This window comes from Styela clava, chromosome 10 (genome assembly GCF_964204865.1).
Source record: "Styela clava chromosome 10, kaStyClav1.hap1.2, whole genome shotgun sequence".
NCBI classification, from domain to species: Eukaryota; Metazoa; Chordata; class Ascidiacea; order Stolidobranchia; family Styelidae; genus Styela; species Styela clava.
Window position 1 is genome coordinate 8,805,858 of NC_135259.1, and position 16,798 is coordinate 8,822,655.

Sequence of the window (16,798 nt, forward strand, 5' to 3'; positions counted from 1 at the left end):
TTTTTCCGACCTCCGACCCCGGAATTTCATCTATATGGATGTTCCCCGGACATTGATTTCCATTGTTTATTGCCCTAACAATGACCAATCAGCACTAAGTTAACAATGACGTAATAATTGCAATTTGTGGTAGGGTACCTTTCTGATTTTTGTCAGCTTGTAGTAGACTAAAGTTTTTGTTCTTTGGGATCATTAATAAACTGAGTTTTGTCCAATCTGTCTCTTACTTTGGTTGATTGCAAAATGCCAGTGTGACCCAGGGTTTCCTTTCTAGTTCTGTAGTTGCGTTGTGGTTACTGGTTTACGCCGTATAGTGGTGCATGTTCAGATGTTTAGGCTATTAGTCTACATAGATCTGTAGATTTGGGACTTTAACAGACAAATTATTTGAAGTGAAAATTTAAATTTTGATCAACATTAGGTTGGTGGAACAGTTGAGCAAAGTTAGTGGCATCGAAGTTCTGAAGTTCCTCATATCACGTTTTGGTATGAATCGATTATGGGATACCGGTAACGTATTTTGTTTTTATCAATTATTTTTTCGTCTATTGCTATCGTCTATCGTTTATGGCAGTATGAAGTCGAAATAAACTTATACTTATAAAGTAAAAAAAATGGAACTAATTATTCTCATTGTGTGTGTTATCAGTGGAATTGTGGCATGGGTTAATATTTATGTCACCTAGTATATACCTTTTACATATTTTTTAACTATTGCAAAAATGTTCAAAATTAGGCTAAATGCGTTCATGAATGTTAATCATGCTCAACAAAGTGAAAAACCCTGTTAAATAAAATAACCTTATCAAGCAATGAAACTAGGAAGAACGAGCATTTAGGGGTTCTTGTCAAGTAAGATCAGTTTTGCACACAGCATTGTGGCCGGTTCCTTTAATTACCGGAACGGACCCTAAATTACCGGAACGGACCGGAACGGGGTGGAAAACATACATAAACCTACCGGAACGGACCTTTAGATGTCTTGCAAATGTCATTTCATATACTTCCATGCAATTTTTATATTAAATCGGCAAACTTGGGGGGGTACAGTGGTAAATTTGATTTTTCTTAATTACCGGAACGGACCCTAATTTGCCGGAACGGAGTGGAAAACCAACATAAACCTACCGGAACGGCCCTTTAGATGTCTTGCAAATGTCATTCCATATACTTCCTTGCAATTTTTATAATAAATCGGCAAACTTGGGGGGGACAGTGGTAAAATTAATTTTCTTTAATTACCGGAACGGACCCTAATTTGCCGGAACGGAGTGGAAAACCTACATAAACCTACCAGAACGGACTTGTAAATATCTTGCGAAGGACATTTTATGTCCCTCCAAGCGATTTCCCAAGTAAAATGGGAAAATTGAGGAGGATAGAATGATAGAAAATAACAATTTCATTTTACGCCACCTAGCGGATGTAAATTGAGCAATGAATTCCTGAATCATCTCTTATCAATATGAATTGATGATAAAAATTGATAATCAAAACCTTCTTACATGTTATTAGTCTTTAATTTTCCTTGTAGATAAGATAACGTAGTCATAGATTCAGATTGAAACAAATAAAAATTGTTTCCACAAACATTCTTGTGCAGGTATTGTAACTATGTAGCACAATATGAATATCCACCTAAATCTGTCATTCATAGAGATGATGTTGTTATTTAAGTTCGTGTCACCCGTAAGACTGCTGTTCGGGCACTGTAATCTACCTTGATAGATTGCATATTGCTTCGTGTCCATATATTTGAGCATCGTCCTCTTGTTTACCTACATACATACAAATCTGATCCTCTAAAATGACTTCTCAAAATACTTGAATTTAAAATTTCAGCATAGGAAAATGCGAGAGTTGACCACGAGTTGAAAACGATTGTCGCTATAGCCTTTATAGCGAGGACGGTTCAAAGTGCTCCTACTGATTTGTCTACTGATAACACAGCTTCGAGCCTCCAAAGTTGAAATGCAGCAGGACTGGCGCTGGGCTGTTCGTCATGGCCGGAGATTTCTTTGCGACAGAAAAGCGACCTATGTGCCATTTCGAATCACGAATTTAAAGCAGATTATTTACGATTCTTGTAATTGTACTCCTAGTTTTTATATCTTCTCCATCAACCTGCCAAGGATAGAATACCAAGCCAGTTCGACGATTTTATCGGTATGTACAACTTGTATTTTATATAAGGATTAATATATTTATTGAAGTTTACTTCGAATGAGGAAATGGTGTCCATATTTTAAAAGTGTCTTTGTTGCAAAACGCTAAGATCTTGAATGTATATAATATATGAATGAGTCAGAATGATAATTTTTAATTGTACTAGTCGATATCAAAAATACCTTTATTACTTTTAACTAAGAGTTCCATTTTCTGGTTCAGATATTCAACGCAAACGTCAAAAGACAGCCTACTACGCTATGTCTAGTGCAATAAGATACCCATGTGCCACCTGTTCCATTGAATGTATTGACGAGTGCATTGAATGTGAAATGTGTGAGACCTGGACACATGCTTCCTGTCTTGGAGAACAACCAAAAGTCATGGAAGTATGGAGCAAGAAAGACATGCACTTTTTATGTGCAAGGTGCTTGTGCCCGAATCAAAAGTTCGATTACGACATGGCGTTACGGATGTTAGCAGGTCGCCCTTACTTGACCAAATCGTTGCAATGTTTGTTAGACAATCATCAAGTTATACCCTTAGAAGCACCACAATCTGAGAATCATATAAGAGAATGTTCAGTGTCTAAGAATATTTTGCAAAAGTTTCATTCAATCATGCTGGACTGTTTTACTCAATGTACGTAGAAGGCGATGGAAACTGCTTGTACAGGGCAGTATCCGTCTCGTTATATGGAACACAAGACTATCACAAACATTTACGCCTCTTGACAGCAATTGAAATTATGGAACATCAAGAATTTTACGACATAGAATTTCCTGCTTTCAAAAACCCGATTGATGATGATCGGGTTGTGACATCAAAATACTCGGATTTGATACATTCAGCTCGAACGGATGGATGTTTTTCAGAAATGATGCACATGTATGGCTTGAGTTCAGTTATCAAAGCTTCGATTCAATCTTATTACCCTCAAACCAGCGCCAACGTTTTCCTAAGCCAGCCTTTCACAAGGAAAATTTGTGGCCGTGACGTCAGAGCCACGCAACAATCGAAAACGACAATACTGTGGACCCAAATGACGATTCCTCCAACAGCCAAAGATTTTAGAACAAATCATTTTGTACCTCTCCTCGAAGTACCACTTCAAAAATACGATACGATTTTAATTCCGGATTCCCCTAGTATACTATCGGACTCGGAAACATTTTGTAATGATGACAAATTAATATCAGACGAGTCGATCAGCAAAGATGAACATGTTGATGCAGCAAATGACTCTGCAACTGTAGGTGTTGTAACTCCTGACATGCCTCATTCTATATCCGATACATGCAGAGTATCCAATAATCGAGGCGTTCCTCTGCCAAACGGAAAATTCCTAAGCTTGGAACATATTATTCAAATTTTTGGCCGTTGTGAACCAGGCACGGTGTTACCTGAAATTCCAACTGGTAGCAAAGAAAATGTATATTTTCTCATCACAAACACCAAAAATGCAGAGAATCGTAGGAATGGATACCGAAGCGAATTTTCGGACGATTGTGGCAAAAACCTCCACTGGCAGAACGAATTTGAGCATGAGTTCCTACGTTTAAGTTGGTGAAAAATTATAAGAAAGCACGTTTTATATTTTGCGTATAAATTTCGAGACCTAGTGGGGAAATTAACAATCTGCAGCTAAGTCAATAGCATATTAGTAAATTTTGAAGGAGTCATTTTAGATGATCAGATTTGTATGTATGTAGGTAAACAAGAGGACGATGCTCAAATATATGGACACGAAGCAATATGCAATCTATCAAGGTAGATTACAGTGCCGGAACAGCAGTCTTACGGGTGACACGAACTTAAATAACAACATCATCTCTAATAATGACAGATTTAGGTGGATATTCATATTGTGCTACATAGTTACAATACCTACACAAGAATGTTTGTGGAAACAATTTTTATTTGTTTCAATCTGAATCTATGACTACGTTATCTTATCTACAAGGAAAATTAAAGACTAATAACATGTAAGAAGGTTTTGATTATCAATTTTTATCATCAATTCATATTGATAAGAGATGATTCAGGAATTCATTGCTCAATTTACATCCGCTAGGTGGCGTAAAATGAAATTGTTATTTTCTATTATTCTATCCCCCTCAATTTTCCCATTTTATTTGGGAAATCGCTTGGAGGGACATAAAATGTCCTTCGCAAGATATTTATAAGTCCGTTCTGGTAGGTTTATGTAGGTTTTCCACTCCGTTCCGGCAAATTAGGGTCCGTTCCGGTAATTAAAGAAAATTAATTTTACCACTGTCCCCCCCAAGTTTGCCGATTTATTATAAAAATTGCAAGGAAGTATATGGAATGACATTTGCAAGACATCTAAAGGTCCGTTCCGGTAGGTTTATGTTGGTTTTCCACTCAGTTCCGGCAAATTAGGGTCCGTTCCGGTAATTAAAGAAAATTAAATTTACCACTGTACCCCCCCAAGTTTGCCGATTTAATATAAAAATTGCATGGAAGTATATGAAATGACATTTGCAAGACATCTAAGGGTCCGTTCCGGTAGGTTTATGTATGTTTTCCACCCCGTTCCGGTAATTTAGGGTCCGTTCCGGTAATTAAAGGAACCCCATTGTGGCCTTCTTTCAGAAAGGACCCCTGGATGGGAATCGCTGTCTTATACTATCTTCTACAAATGCTAAATTCCTAGTTGCCTAAATGTATACCGGTACTGGTATAAATTTATTTTGACTCCATCAGCATGGCAGACGATAAACTGATAAATGAGTTGATAAAAACTGATTACTGGATTATAGATTCAGAAGAGCAAACAAAGCCTTAGTAAGGTTTATAGCAAACCGAATTTAAGTTAGAAGGTTTTGCCAAAGAACAGAAGAAGTTGTACATGTCTGCATGTTCATTCAATTAAGTCCTAAACTACCTCAGTCTGTAATTTTGTAATGAGATAATTTATTTCAGTATTAAAAAAAGTAATAATAATTAATAAACTTACCTACAGGCTGACTGGTGTTTGAAATGGAGACCACTCTGTACTCATAGGTTCTGTAGTCAGGTAGTGGTGATAGCATAAAAGTCATATTGGAGATGTTGAAATAGGTGGCTTCTTCATAGGTTTTAACAAACCCCATTTCATCATTTTGTATTTCTGTATTTAGTTCATTAAAATTGCAATAAGGGCATTGTAATTAATCAAATTTGAATGGCGGAAAAACCAATGCTAGGGGGTTGTTGTGTGTGTTTGGATGAAAGAGGTTGGGCTGAAAATCCACTAGTTTACTGTGATGGACAATCATGCAATGTGGCGGTTCATCAAGGTAAATGCATTTGATAATTTATTCGATTTTTGATATAAAAATAATTAAATTTCATGTTGTATGCTGGCAACTTATGTACTGCTGGGAATGTCTAGAATAAATTGGGAGTCGATAAATGTCCATATGGGTGTGTATAATAGAAATCTGCTTTGATTATACAGTAATAAATTTTGATATTTTGTTTCAGCTTGCTATGGCATTGTCAAGGTACCATCAGGGCCTTGGTTTTGCAGAAAATGTGAATCTCAGGAAAGAGCTGCTAAAGTGGTAAGATGTTGTCTGCATTGTACCTTTGTGTAATTTCAGAATTTCCCATGTCATTGATTTACCCACTTTTGAATTTCACTTCATTCACTACTTTTCTTGTAAAACTTGACATAAACTGATTTCACCAGACTACATGACAAGTCACTGTCAAATTTTATCAATATAACATAATATTCTTATTTGACAGAAATGCGAGCTGTGCCCACATCGTGATGGTGCATTGAAGAGAACAGATAATGCAGGTACATATCCATTTAGTATAAATTTTGTTTGATGAAAACTTAAGTTTTCATGCTTTTATTTCATCATTCCCATGCTAGAATTTATTTCTTATTATTATGCAATAAATTGGCAGTGATTATGTCTTTTGAAGTGTCATGTTCTATGTTTTGGTACATTCTATAAAGGAATAAATAGTTCTTTTGTGAATTAAACTTCTAGCATAGCAAGTGTGGTTGTTTTTTGTTAAACCCTAATGCTTTTATTCCAATTATATTGTCAAACAACATTCACAACCAATATTAAACTCAGTTAGGCTATTCAACAGATATTATCCCATTGTGTTTCCCAATATATAGTGTCGGAAATGACAGTGACACAATCATACTTTTTTCACAGGGTGGGCTCATGTTGTTTGTGCATTATATATACCTGAAGTTACATTTGGAAGTGTGAGCTCGATGGAACCTATCATACTTCTGAAAGTACCACCAGACAGATACAATAAGGTTTGAATTCGAACATTTGCAGATTTTAAAAAATCTGCTCATAACTAGAGTGGTATGTTTCAATAAAACATACACTACATATTTGGTCACTTTTTTTTTTCTTAAAAATATTTATTGAAGTGGTCGGCAACCTACGGCTCGTGGGCCGGATCCGGCTCGCGACGCTTCACTAAATTATAGTAACAAAACATCCGTTTTGACGAATATATTCTTTAGACTAAATTATATTATAACCTAACAATTATTCTATTCGAGTGATGTATCTGTCACTGCTTGGTTTTTATTATAAAAAGTACCATCCGTTCGGTTTTTCAACTTTCTAAAAATATGTGCGGCCCGCATATGACTTGCAACCTTAATTTTGGCCCGCGAGCGACAAAAGGTTGCTGACCCCTGGCTTAGGTGTTTCGTTAACTTTTTGCACTCACTAACATGCATCTGCAATGTAGATTTGGTCGCGACTCCGGTCACACCCTTTAAGTTTGTTGTTTCCTTTTGTTGTAATGTTCTTTTTTCTCATGATATGTTTATATTGTTATGACAAATAAAGGATTATTGACTGATTGATGTGAGAAGCCAAAGATTTTAGCCTACATCACCTTTGTATAGAGCAGTGGCCCTGTATTGTCATATGATTTTGTCTTACCAGTTTTCTATTATTTAAATATACACAAACCTGGGGTAATATTCATACAAGTCTGTTGGAGATAACTTTGTAGGAGAGATTCAGGAATTGGGACTGATAAATTATGTTCTTGTTTCAGACGTGCTATTTATGTGAAGAAGAAAGCCGATCAAGTAAAGCATCCACAGGAGCTTGTATGACTTGTGCAAAGCAAGGATGTAAAGCTTCATTTCATGTTACTTGGTATGTTTTATTGGAATAACTTTCCAGTCTTCAGCATAAATTATTACTTACTGTGTATACTCGCATATAAGCCGAGTTTAAAACTAAAAAATGGTGCCAAACTAAGGGGCTTATAAGCGCATAAGTCTGATTACACTAAGAATTCGGCTTATATTCGCATAACTCTGATCGTACTCAAACGAAATGACAATATGCTAACTTAATTCGAACAGCTACAACTTGAACAAAGTTCTCAGGATAAGAGTGTATGATTCTCCTCCGCCAATTTTTTTTTATTTGATAGATTATACATATTATTGTGAACATTTGTTATTTGAACCTTTTCATTTTTTGTTTTTTGTGTTTTAACAGTGCTCAGATGTCTGGTCTCTTATGTGAAGAAGCAAGTGGAGGTAATCAAACAAAATATTGTGGATATTGTAAATCGCATTTAACAAAGGGAAAGAAAATGTCATCATCATATAAGAGTCTCTCTTGTGCCAAGGTATAATTTATGATTTGCATGAATGTATCTTGATGAGATTTCCACACCCACACTATGAATGTTGTACAATGCGCTTTCTAGCTTCGTTTGAGCTGGAGCTACTAGAAATTTAGAGGCGCCAGGTCCTTAACTATATAAGTATTTTTTTTATCATAATTTTCTAATACTTCATATAAATATTGAAATCTATCCATTTCAGCTTTGCCCTGGCATGGAAAAAATCTTAGTATTTGACATTGTCTACTTAATTTTTTTCACTTTAATGGCGAAAACCGTATATATTTCACTAGATGGATAGACAATGATTTATATTCCGAATATATCAAAAAATGTAAAATTACAATAAATGGAAAAGAAGAATTATAGAATATAATCGGGAGGGGATGGGCAAGACTGCAAGGTCAACTATGTCGACCGACCCCTAAGACCACTATTTCGACCACTATTTCGAATACATTCTGAGAAAATATATTTGAATATAGAATTTTGTATACATTCTAAATTGGGGGCAAGTTCATGTGAAAAATTTCATAAATAATTATATCTTCATGTTGATCACATCTAAAATGGCACAAAGATTAAGGTCATTAGTTACTAGTTGAGATATTGTATGTTTTGATTTGCTTGTCTGATGGCTCAAAATTTTTAATTTGTAAATACAAATATTCTAGATTATTGCTAGATTCAAAAATTCATCGAATATAATGAAATTTGAATGTATTCGATTCGTTTCAGAAATCCCTGTGCTGTATGCGAGATAGTGAATTTGGTGTTTTATATGGATTGATCAATCAGGGTTTGGAGTCGAGATCTAATATAAAGTCCTTCATATTTGACTTATTTTTAGGTTTACAAACTTCCAACAACATCATCATCAGATGAGCTTGGTTCTCCAGAAAGATCAATTCCTTTGTTACCGAAGTAAGTTTGAACTTGAATTGTTGTCATGGACATTATTTCTATGCCATATCAAGTAAGAATTCAATTTTATGTTATAGTAATCTTGCCCATGTCAGCATTGTGATATTTTTCCATTGCCATGCATCATTTTTGTATTTTGCATCTTGTTATGAATAGTCATAGTTTCAATGTTGCATAAATTCCATAGTCAAATGAATGTCACTTATGCACTGTAGTAGGTGATGTTTTCTTTAGATTTTGCTATTTATGTGTTCTATCATAGCACAATGAAACCTGGAGATATCAGATACACAAAAGCCGGAAAGAAGAGAAGCAAAAGTTTGGAAGAAAGTTTAGCTACAGATGAAATTGAAAACAAGGTATATTAATGTACCTAAGTCTTATTATATATATCATACATATTGGCAATATTATATGCATGCATGTCCACTTTTTGATGTACATTCCCATTAGCAATATGAAATATCCAAATTTTAAGCATTGGCTGCAGATAGTAGACTGTCTTCCTCAAGTAACCATTCAAAGTATTTCAGGTATCATCCTCCGTTGACTCATCAGAAGAGGTTTCAGAAGGTGAAATTTTGAATTTAAAAATTTAATTTTTTTTTTAAAACTATTTTTTCTCATGTATATATACAATTATATGGTCTTTCTTCATTTTTCTTCACATGTATGACTGTACCACGGGGTTTAAATTATCGATGCTATACTATTATTACAATAAATTCAATATCTTTTCGCTGAGTCAGTGGCACAACCCAAAGCATCCAGGATATTTTTTGAGGGAACAGTAAGCAACTTTTAGGATACCGGTAACTAGGAATGTTACATTCCTTCAATTATCATCATTCATTGATAATTCATTCGATATTGCCTTTCAGGAAATTCAAGTCAAGAGCCGGTAACAAATTCACCACAATCACCACCTCCGTCTTCTAAAGATCCATTAACAATAGCAAATCTTCAATCATCTCCTGTACCTGTTGTATCTGTTGAACAATTAGTCATAAAATCTAGTGTTCAATCTCTTAATACAGCAGATCCTGAATCTGTACCTAACAATACTATCACAAGTACCAATGTTAATGAAAATTCTGATGAAAAGATGGATACCAGTACTTATGAAGCAAGTGAACATTCAAATGTACTCGCTTCTACAATAACAGAAACTCCATCGCAGATTCCAACAGAAAATATGAAAATTTCATCTTCTACTTTAACCTTATCCTCACTTGCTGAAGCAGCATCTGCAATATCACAGTCATCAGCTGCAGAAGCAGAAGAAGTAGGTCAAAGTTCAGCGAAAGGAGGTATGATTTTACTCGTAATGATAATTGACTGTTCTTATAATCATTTGTTAACTGCAGTTGTATATATTTTCAGAAATAAACAAAAAGAAAATGAAATCTACAAATAAAGATACAGCTGGAAAAAAGAAACAAAAGGAAAAGAAAGCAAGTAAGTTTGTATACTATTATGTTGCAGCTTTTGAGGTGGTCAGTTTTCCCTATTTTAATAGCGTTGCTTGTTGCATCATGTGACTTGCTGAATGTATTTTTCTAACAATGCACTCGCATGCAAGATGAGAGACCACAATTACAGTATGCCTCCTGATAGTATAAAATTTCGGAATCAGATTTTTGAAAAAAATAGATCAAATAGATGATTTTGTAATGTATATTTCAGATCTGTTCAAGTTTTACGTCTACCTTGATGATTGGTCGTTTCTATGCTTGCTTGAAAAACCGATATGCAATAACAAATTGAATGTCTGTTACAAGTATGATTGCCATTTGCCACTAACAAAATTTTTAATTTCTAGAAATAAAAAAGACTTCAGATTCATCGAAGAAAGGGGAATCCGCAAGTAAAAGTAAAAAGAAAACAAAGGTTTGTATTTGAATTCATATTTTTCATTAAATGTTCTTATCATAGATTACAAATGTTTATTCTGGCTTAGAATGCACAAAAATATTACCTTATAATTATTAAACTATCTTCACGGCATCTACACAATTTTTTTTTTGTAAATTATCACAATCTTAACAAGGGTTCATTAATACTAGACTGCGTAGAAGACATGGATAGCCTCCCTTTTTAAAAATATAGCTTTAAATTTTAATTATACCAGTGATCCTCAAACAATGGGGTGCCACCCACAAGTGGGGCATAAACAATTTTTGAGAGGGCGTGAAGCTAATTAAAAATAAAAATATTCGTTCGATTTGATCTTGCTTGCCTTATTTGGATATTTTCACTGTGTTTATTGAATAAAACATACTTTTGCCTTACTATCTGTTATTTGTAGCATATAATTAGCTAGTTATTTTTGTGGTTGAGGTGAGGTGAATTGACCATCTTGACATTCAGTATGTGAAGGCCGTTATCATTTGGGCTATGCCCAGATTTTGATCACATTAATTTAGGAGAGAATATTTGTTTCGCTTTAATATAAACGACTGTAAGTTTGGCATAAAGAATACACAAAACACACTCCTCTATTTGTTATGCTCAGGTTTCAGGTGTGGTCGCCCACTTGCCTATTCCTCCTTCACTAACAATGAAAGATCCTGCAACAGAAGCTGGTACTGCTATATATCCACGACATAGTGTGGTTACTCTGGCGAATATTGGTGGAAGAAGTGAGACCTATGGACCTCATGAAATTGGAGAGAATAATAAGTACTTTGTTTGTTGCTATTTGCACTAGTATACGAACTATGAAGTATGAAAGGAACTCTCCAGAAGTCTTCTTTTTTGTTCTCTATTTACTCCAGGATTAAACTTTTCCCACATTGTAATAGTGTGTGTATGTACCGAGTACCAACTTTGTATCCATATATTTGAGCATTGCTCTCTTATTATCATGCATCCTTATTTTCGTTAACTCAGAATTTTCAAGCCAGACTTTACTTACGATGGAGTGACTGCACTGGAACAATTTCAAGAAGAACAAAAATCTGACAGTTTGGAGTTTTTTCGGAATTATGGAACAACTCCTGATGGTGAATGCATAGAATATTATCCATCCTTTTCCAAATAATTTTATAATATGTATATGTTATAATACTGATGACAGACTAAGACAATAATATGTTATATGTTCTTTCAAAGAATCAGTTTAAGATGGATCAATAATTGTCAGTGAATCCTTTATTTTGCAAATTGAATTATCAGGCCCAAATCAAGCAACTTGTATGTTGATATATAATGTTTAACTTTAAAACACTAATAACTTAGGATAATAATTGGCTAATGTTAAGTTACTTTTGAGTATTTAATTGGTAAGTTGAATGAAATAATTTTTCTGACAGTTGCTGCTTTGATGGATGCTTTACATAAGGTCAGAGAAGACAACAGAAATATGCAATCAGCAATTGAACAAATGGCCAGAAGGTATTGTTATTTCATCTTTTATATATCCATATTTAGAGTTTTTTTTAATTTACTTCGTATTTTGATATGTTAAAGGAGAGACCAGTTACTCTTGATAAAAACAAGATTGATGGGATTGCAAACTAACAATAATATGTCAACAACAATAACGACCACTTCAAACAACTCAACACAGCGCAACACTTCAATGTCACATCAAGTTAGTATAAAATAAATATGAGTTACTTTTTTTTCCATTTTTGAGAGATCATGTATAATCAATGGTCTGATCTAATCGAATAATTTGTCTTCGTTGTTTATGAATTTTGTTAAAGAAAAGGAACGTTCTGTGATGGTGTACATTGTACAATCTAGGTTAGTGCTTCTCAACTGTTCTATCCGATTCCCAACTTACATGATTCGTGCCTCACCTCTGCTCTTCTATATCTATAGATAATACCTGAATTTTCCCTTAATGAGTTTCCATCCAATTCATCACAGTAGCAATCATTCAAAAGTAAAAAAATGTGAAAAAATGATAAATAAACAAGTCACATTTACTTCCAAGTTAAAGTAGTCATGGACATGGTGTATTGAATCTTCCTATTTAAGGCCTTCTATTGCAGTAGTCCTGGTATATGGTACCTATTGAAGGCCTTTAATTGCAGCTCTAGGAGAATCATTTCATGGAGAACTATGGGGACCAGTTTGAAGAACCCTGATCTAGGGAATCTCCAGACTTCATGTCAAAATTCTTGCGAAGTGTAGTCTTCTGCCGAATCGCCATTTCAACTTCAATAACTCTTTTATCAATAGCTTATGGCATGTAGAAAATTTAAAATTTTGAAGATTATAAATGTTTTTTTGATTTTAGGCACAGACTCCTACTTTGCCATCTCGGACTGTTCAATCTTCACGAACTGTAATACCACCGCAATCATCCACACCTTCGGCTGCTCAACAGACACATCAGTTGCAGTATGCAGTCTCGCATAACTTAAATTATTCACAAATGCCACCCTATCCTTATCCACCAGTTAACACATCTAAATGATGGTAGATTGTATTTCTGTGTGACTTATGTGGTAAAGTTGGCTATGTGTGTTTTAATGTAAGAAAAAATTCATCAGGCAAATTTCCGGATGGAATTTATATACTAAGTGATTATTTACACTCTTTCATCAGGCAGAATAAATTCGTAATAAATAGGATATTTTCTCACTTGTGTGGCAGGTAGCACACAGTGCTAAGCGATAGGAATACACTCGCCATCGCAGCATAGGTTTATTTTGGCATGAGTTAGCAGGTTCGAATCATGTAAAAAATAATTATGTGCGAGAGGATTGCGCTACTCCTCATTGCCATAAAGGGTTCACGTAACCACTGGTTAGTTATGGCTTCACCGTCGAGTCCACGCAAGTAAATTTATCTGGCCAACTAATCCCATACTCGGAATGGGTTGGTAATTGGAAGTGGTTTGCCATATGATTAAGTTGTCTTATCTGTCCCCTGGCCTCGTATATTGATGCATTTGCTCTCCATAGTATTTTAAATTCATAAGCTTTTTTAAGTTTCCGATCTTTTTATATTGTGAAACAATTCGTAGAATAAGAATGCGATTGACATGTGACTACAATGTACTTCTCTCCCAACATTGGAATGAGGGGAAGAAATATTGGTATTGTGTTACAAAGTGAATGGATGGTTTTGGCAGTGTCTCGAATTTTTTCTACACTACGCCAGTATTCTAATATATTTTTTCATGAGATATTTATGACTGTGTGTAGTTGGGTGTAAGGTTAATGTACAGTGCTAGAATCGTCCAGGACACACTGAGGAACGGAGCATCTGGAAAAACCTGTGCTAGAGACTTGGATCGACATTTAAGCGAAATAAGCAGGTGCTTATGGGAAGCCGCAGAAATTTAGTTGAATTTTCAATGAAATAATTAGAGTTGGTCGGACAACTCGGAGCTTAATATTGACCCGGTTAAATTGAACTTTTGCTTGTTTTTCGTTCTAAAGCAGGGGTCGGCAAACTACGGCCCGCAGGCCAGATCCGGCCCGCTGAACAATATAATCCCGCCCGCGACGCTTCACTGAATTATATTAACAGAACAACTGTATTGACGATTATATTCTTTACGTAACAGAATTTGTATTGAGACACTTGACTAAATTATGTTATAATCTAACAAGTATATAATTCACAATCACTCATTTATTGAGCCTATAAATTGATTATAATTAGACAAATGGCAACAGAACGTAAAAAAAAAGTTGATGCTGAGTGCAAATGGTTTAATAGCGCAGGAAATATTCAAATGATCAATCTTCGCACACTGCTTAAAATTTTACTGAAATCTGTGTGAAAAAATGTGATTCATTGGCCATTCCCTCGGTTTTCAATTTTCTAAAAATATGTGCGGCCCTCCAATGACTTGCAACCTTTATTTTGGCCAGCGAACGGCAAAAATTTGCCGATCCTATAGCAATAACCCTCATGAGTTTACCCTAATTCAACAGGTGACTGGCAGGTCTTAGAGTCTAAGACCTAAGAGTCTAAGACTTAGACAGTCCACGAATTAGCAATATCCATTATATATTTGCTATAACCCCTAATCTTAGGGTTACCATATTTTTGTGACTTCAAATCGGGACGCCTCGAAAGACAACGACCCCTTATCTGTGATTTTATAACTTCACATTTTCCGATTTTACTACATAGGCCAACATTCCTACATTTAAAGCTGTCTCGGCTGTCTTTATTGACCACATTGTTATCGAAATTTCATGCGCATATTCTCTGTCCAAATATTGGGTTCAGTTCGAAAAATAGGAAGAAATTGACGTTAACGACACCGGTACAAATAATTCGAATTTAGACTAATTAGAATTGGTTTTACATGCAATACGTCTGCCATCAATGGGAATCAGCGGGAAACGAACGCATTCACCTTCAGCAAGTACCGAGAACATGTTTGTGTATTATGCTGGAAAAGCGGGACTTTTGGCTGACTTATCGGAACGGCGGGACAAAACGCTGAAAAGCGGGACTGTCCCGCCTAAAGCGGGATGTATAAGTATCCTCTTAAACTTCTACTGATGTTTTTAAGGATGAGAACTATTTCCAAAAAAATGTCATGCACCAGTTGGCAAAATCAAAAAGAAAGACAATCGCCACGGTTGGCCGATTAAAAACCGTGTTCCCAGGAATTAAAAATAATATAGCGAATTCTTTGGTGAAATATTACATTTCATGGAGAGTTGAATAATAAATTAAAGTAATAGCCTTCTAATGACAACTTTTATCACTGAAAATGGCATTAATTAAGAGAAAGGACACAGGATATTTTAAGTAAAAGATTTTTTAAGACTTAAATTTACATAAAAGTGATAGGGTACTCTTAAAATGCGTCAGTTGTAAAATGTTTGAATATTATTTCACGATTACTTCAATACTGTCACAAAAAGCGTTAGTCGTTTAAACGTTTAACAGCATTTCACCGTAACTTCCACATTGTCAAAATGTGTCAGTCCTTAAACGTTTGAATAGCGTTTCACCATAATCCGCAACGATTAAGAACTGTAACGTATTATTTTCCGCTGTTAATTAAGTAAGATTCTGATCCACCGGTTCTCGTCAGTAGCGGAGGCTCAGGGTAAGCGTAACAATGTCCAAAGTTGGGTTCGAACCCCGCAAGGTAGACCGATATGTAGGGACCAGCAGACAGGTGGCCGAGGAGATCCAGCGGGCAGTGGAGAAAGCGATAGCAGCAAGCAGCGAAGGAAACAGAAACCAGAGGCACTGAGAGATGAAAGGGAGCCGGCGAGCAAGAGAGCAATCGACAGCAGCAGCGGCGATCAGCCAAGCAGCCAGAAAAATAGAAACCAGAGGACTGACATCAGACCAGCTACAAGCTGCCAAGTAGTCCAAGCTATAGCGGACCAGCGGACAGGGGAGAGAGAGGCCCAGGGAGAAAAAGGAAGCTGACGGGCAGGTGAGCAAGTCAGAGCAGCAAGCAAAAATAGAAACCAGATATGGGTCGATGAGAATAAAGGGAGCAGGAGAGCAGCAGTAGTCAGTATCAAGCAGCCAAGAAAACAGAAGCCTTGGTCGAGGGCAGAAAGGCAGGCCAGTGGGCAGGTTCGCGTGCGAGACGACATTAAGCTCAAAAGTGAGTGAAAATGAGGGAAGCGTAGACCACGGTAGGCAGGATCGCAGGTGAGATCAGCATTGAGGGAGGCCTAGTTATAAAAAAAAACTGATCAGGCAAGAAGACATGCACATGTACACCACTACGGTAGGTCAGGCAAGGTTCGGTAAGACCGACCAAGTTCTGAAGTAACGGAGCGGCAGCCGGTGGGCAGAGCTTCGGACAATCTGATCACTGCCATTTTGGAATTTATGCTTCCAAATTTCGTACTGCTCGTGGTCTGGCCTGTTTTCGCGTTCGTTTGTTTTGCTGTATATGGATGAAAAATAGGTCGCTGTAAATATACGTCAGCTAGTTATGGACAGTCGAAGACGACCTATTGGGAATCTCGTGCTTGAAAATGTGGTCATTTAGGGCCTAAGCTTTAGGCGACACAATAGATATAAATAGACTAATTGTTTTTGACTGATCTCATAACAACAACCTCCAAAGTCAAAACGGGATCTTCAGATGATCCCGATAAACGATGGC

The 16,798-nt window shown here is 35.9% G+C and overlaps 1 protein-coding gene across 1 annotated transcript; it reads left to right on the forward strand.

Moving 5' to 3' along the window:
* The first annotated feature begins 5,306 nt into the window (after positions 1-5,306).
* On the forward strand, positions 5,307-13,320 carry LOC120337467 (uncharacterized). Its single transcript, XM_039405248.2, has 17 exons — positions 5,307-5,468; positions 5,656-5,735; positions 5,923-5,977; positions 6,354-6,463; positions 7,228-7,331; positions 7,683-7,815; positions 8,663-8,736; positions 8,999-9,095; positions 9,270-9,309; positions 9,618-10,046; positions 10,120-10,194; positions 10,559-10,626; positions 11,252-11,418; positions 11,629-11,741; positions 12,051-12,132; positions 12,208-12,331; positions 12,986-13,320. Exons 1-17 carry the CDS (start codon positions 5,354-5,356, stop codon positions 13,163-13,165), a joined length of 2,046 nt encoding a protein of 681 aa, XP_039261182.2. The 5' UTR covers positions 5,307-5,353; the 3' UTR covers positions 13,166-13,320.
* Positions 13,321-16,798: the final 3,478 nt, after the last annotated feature.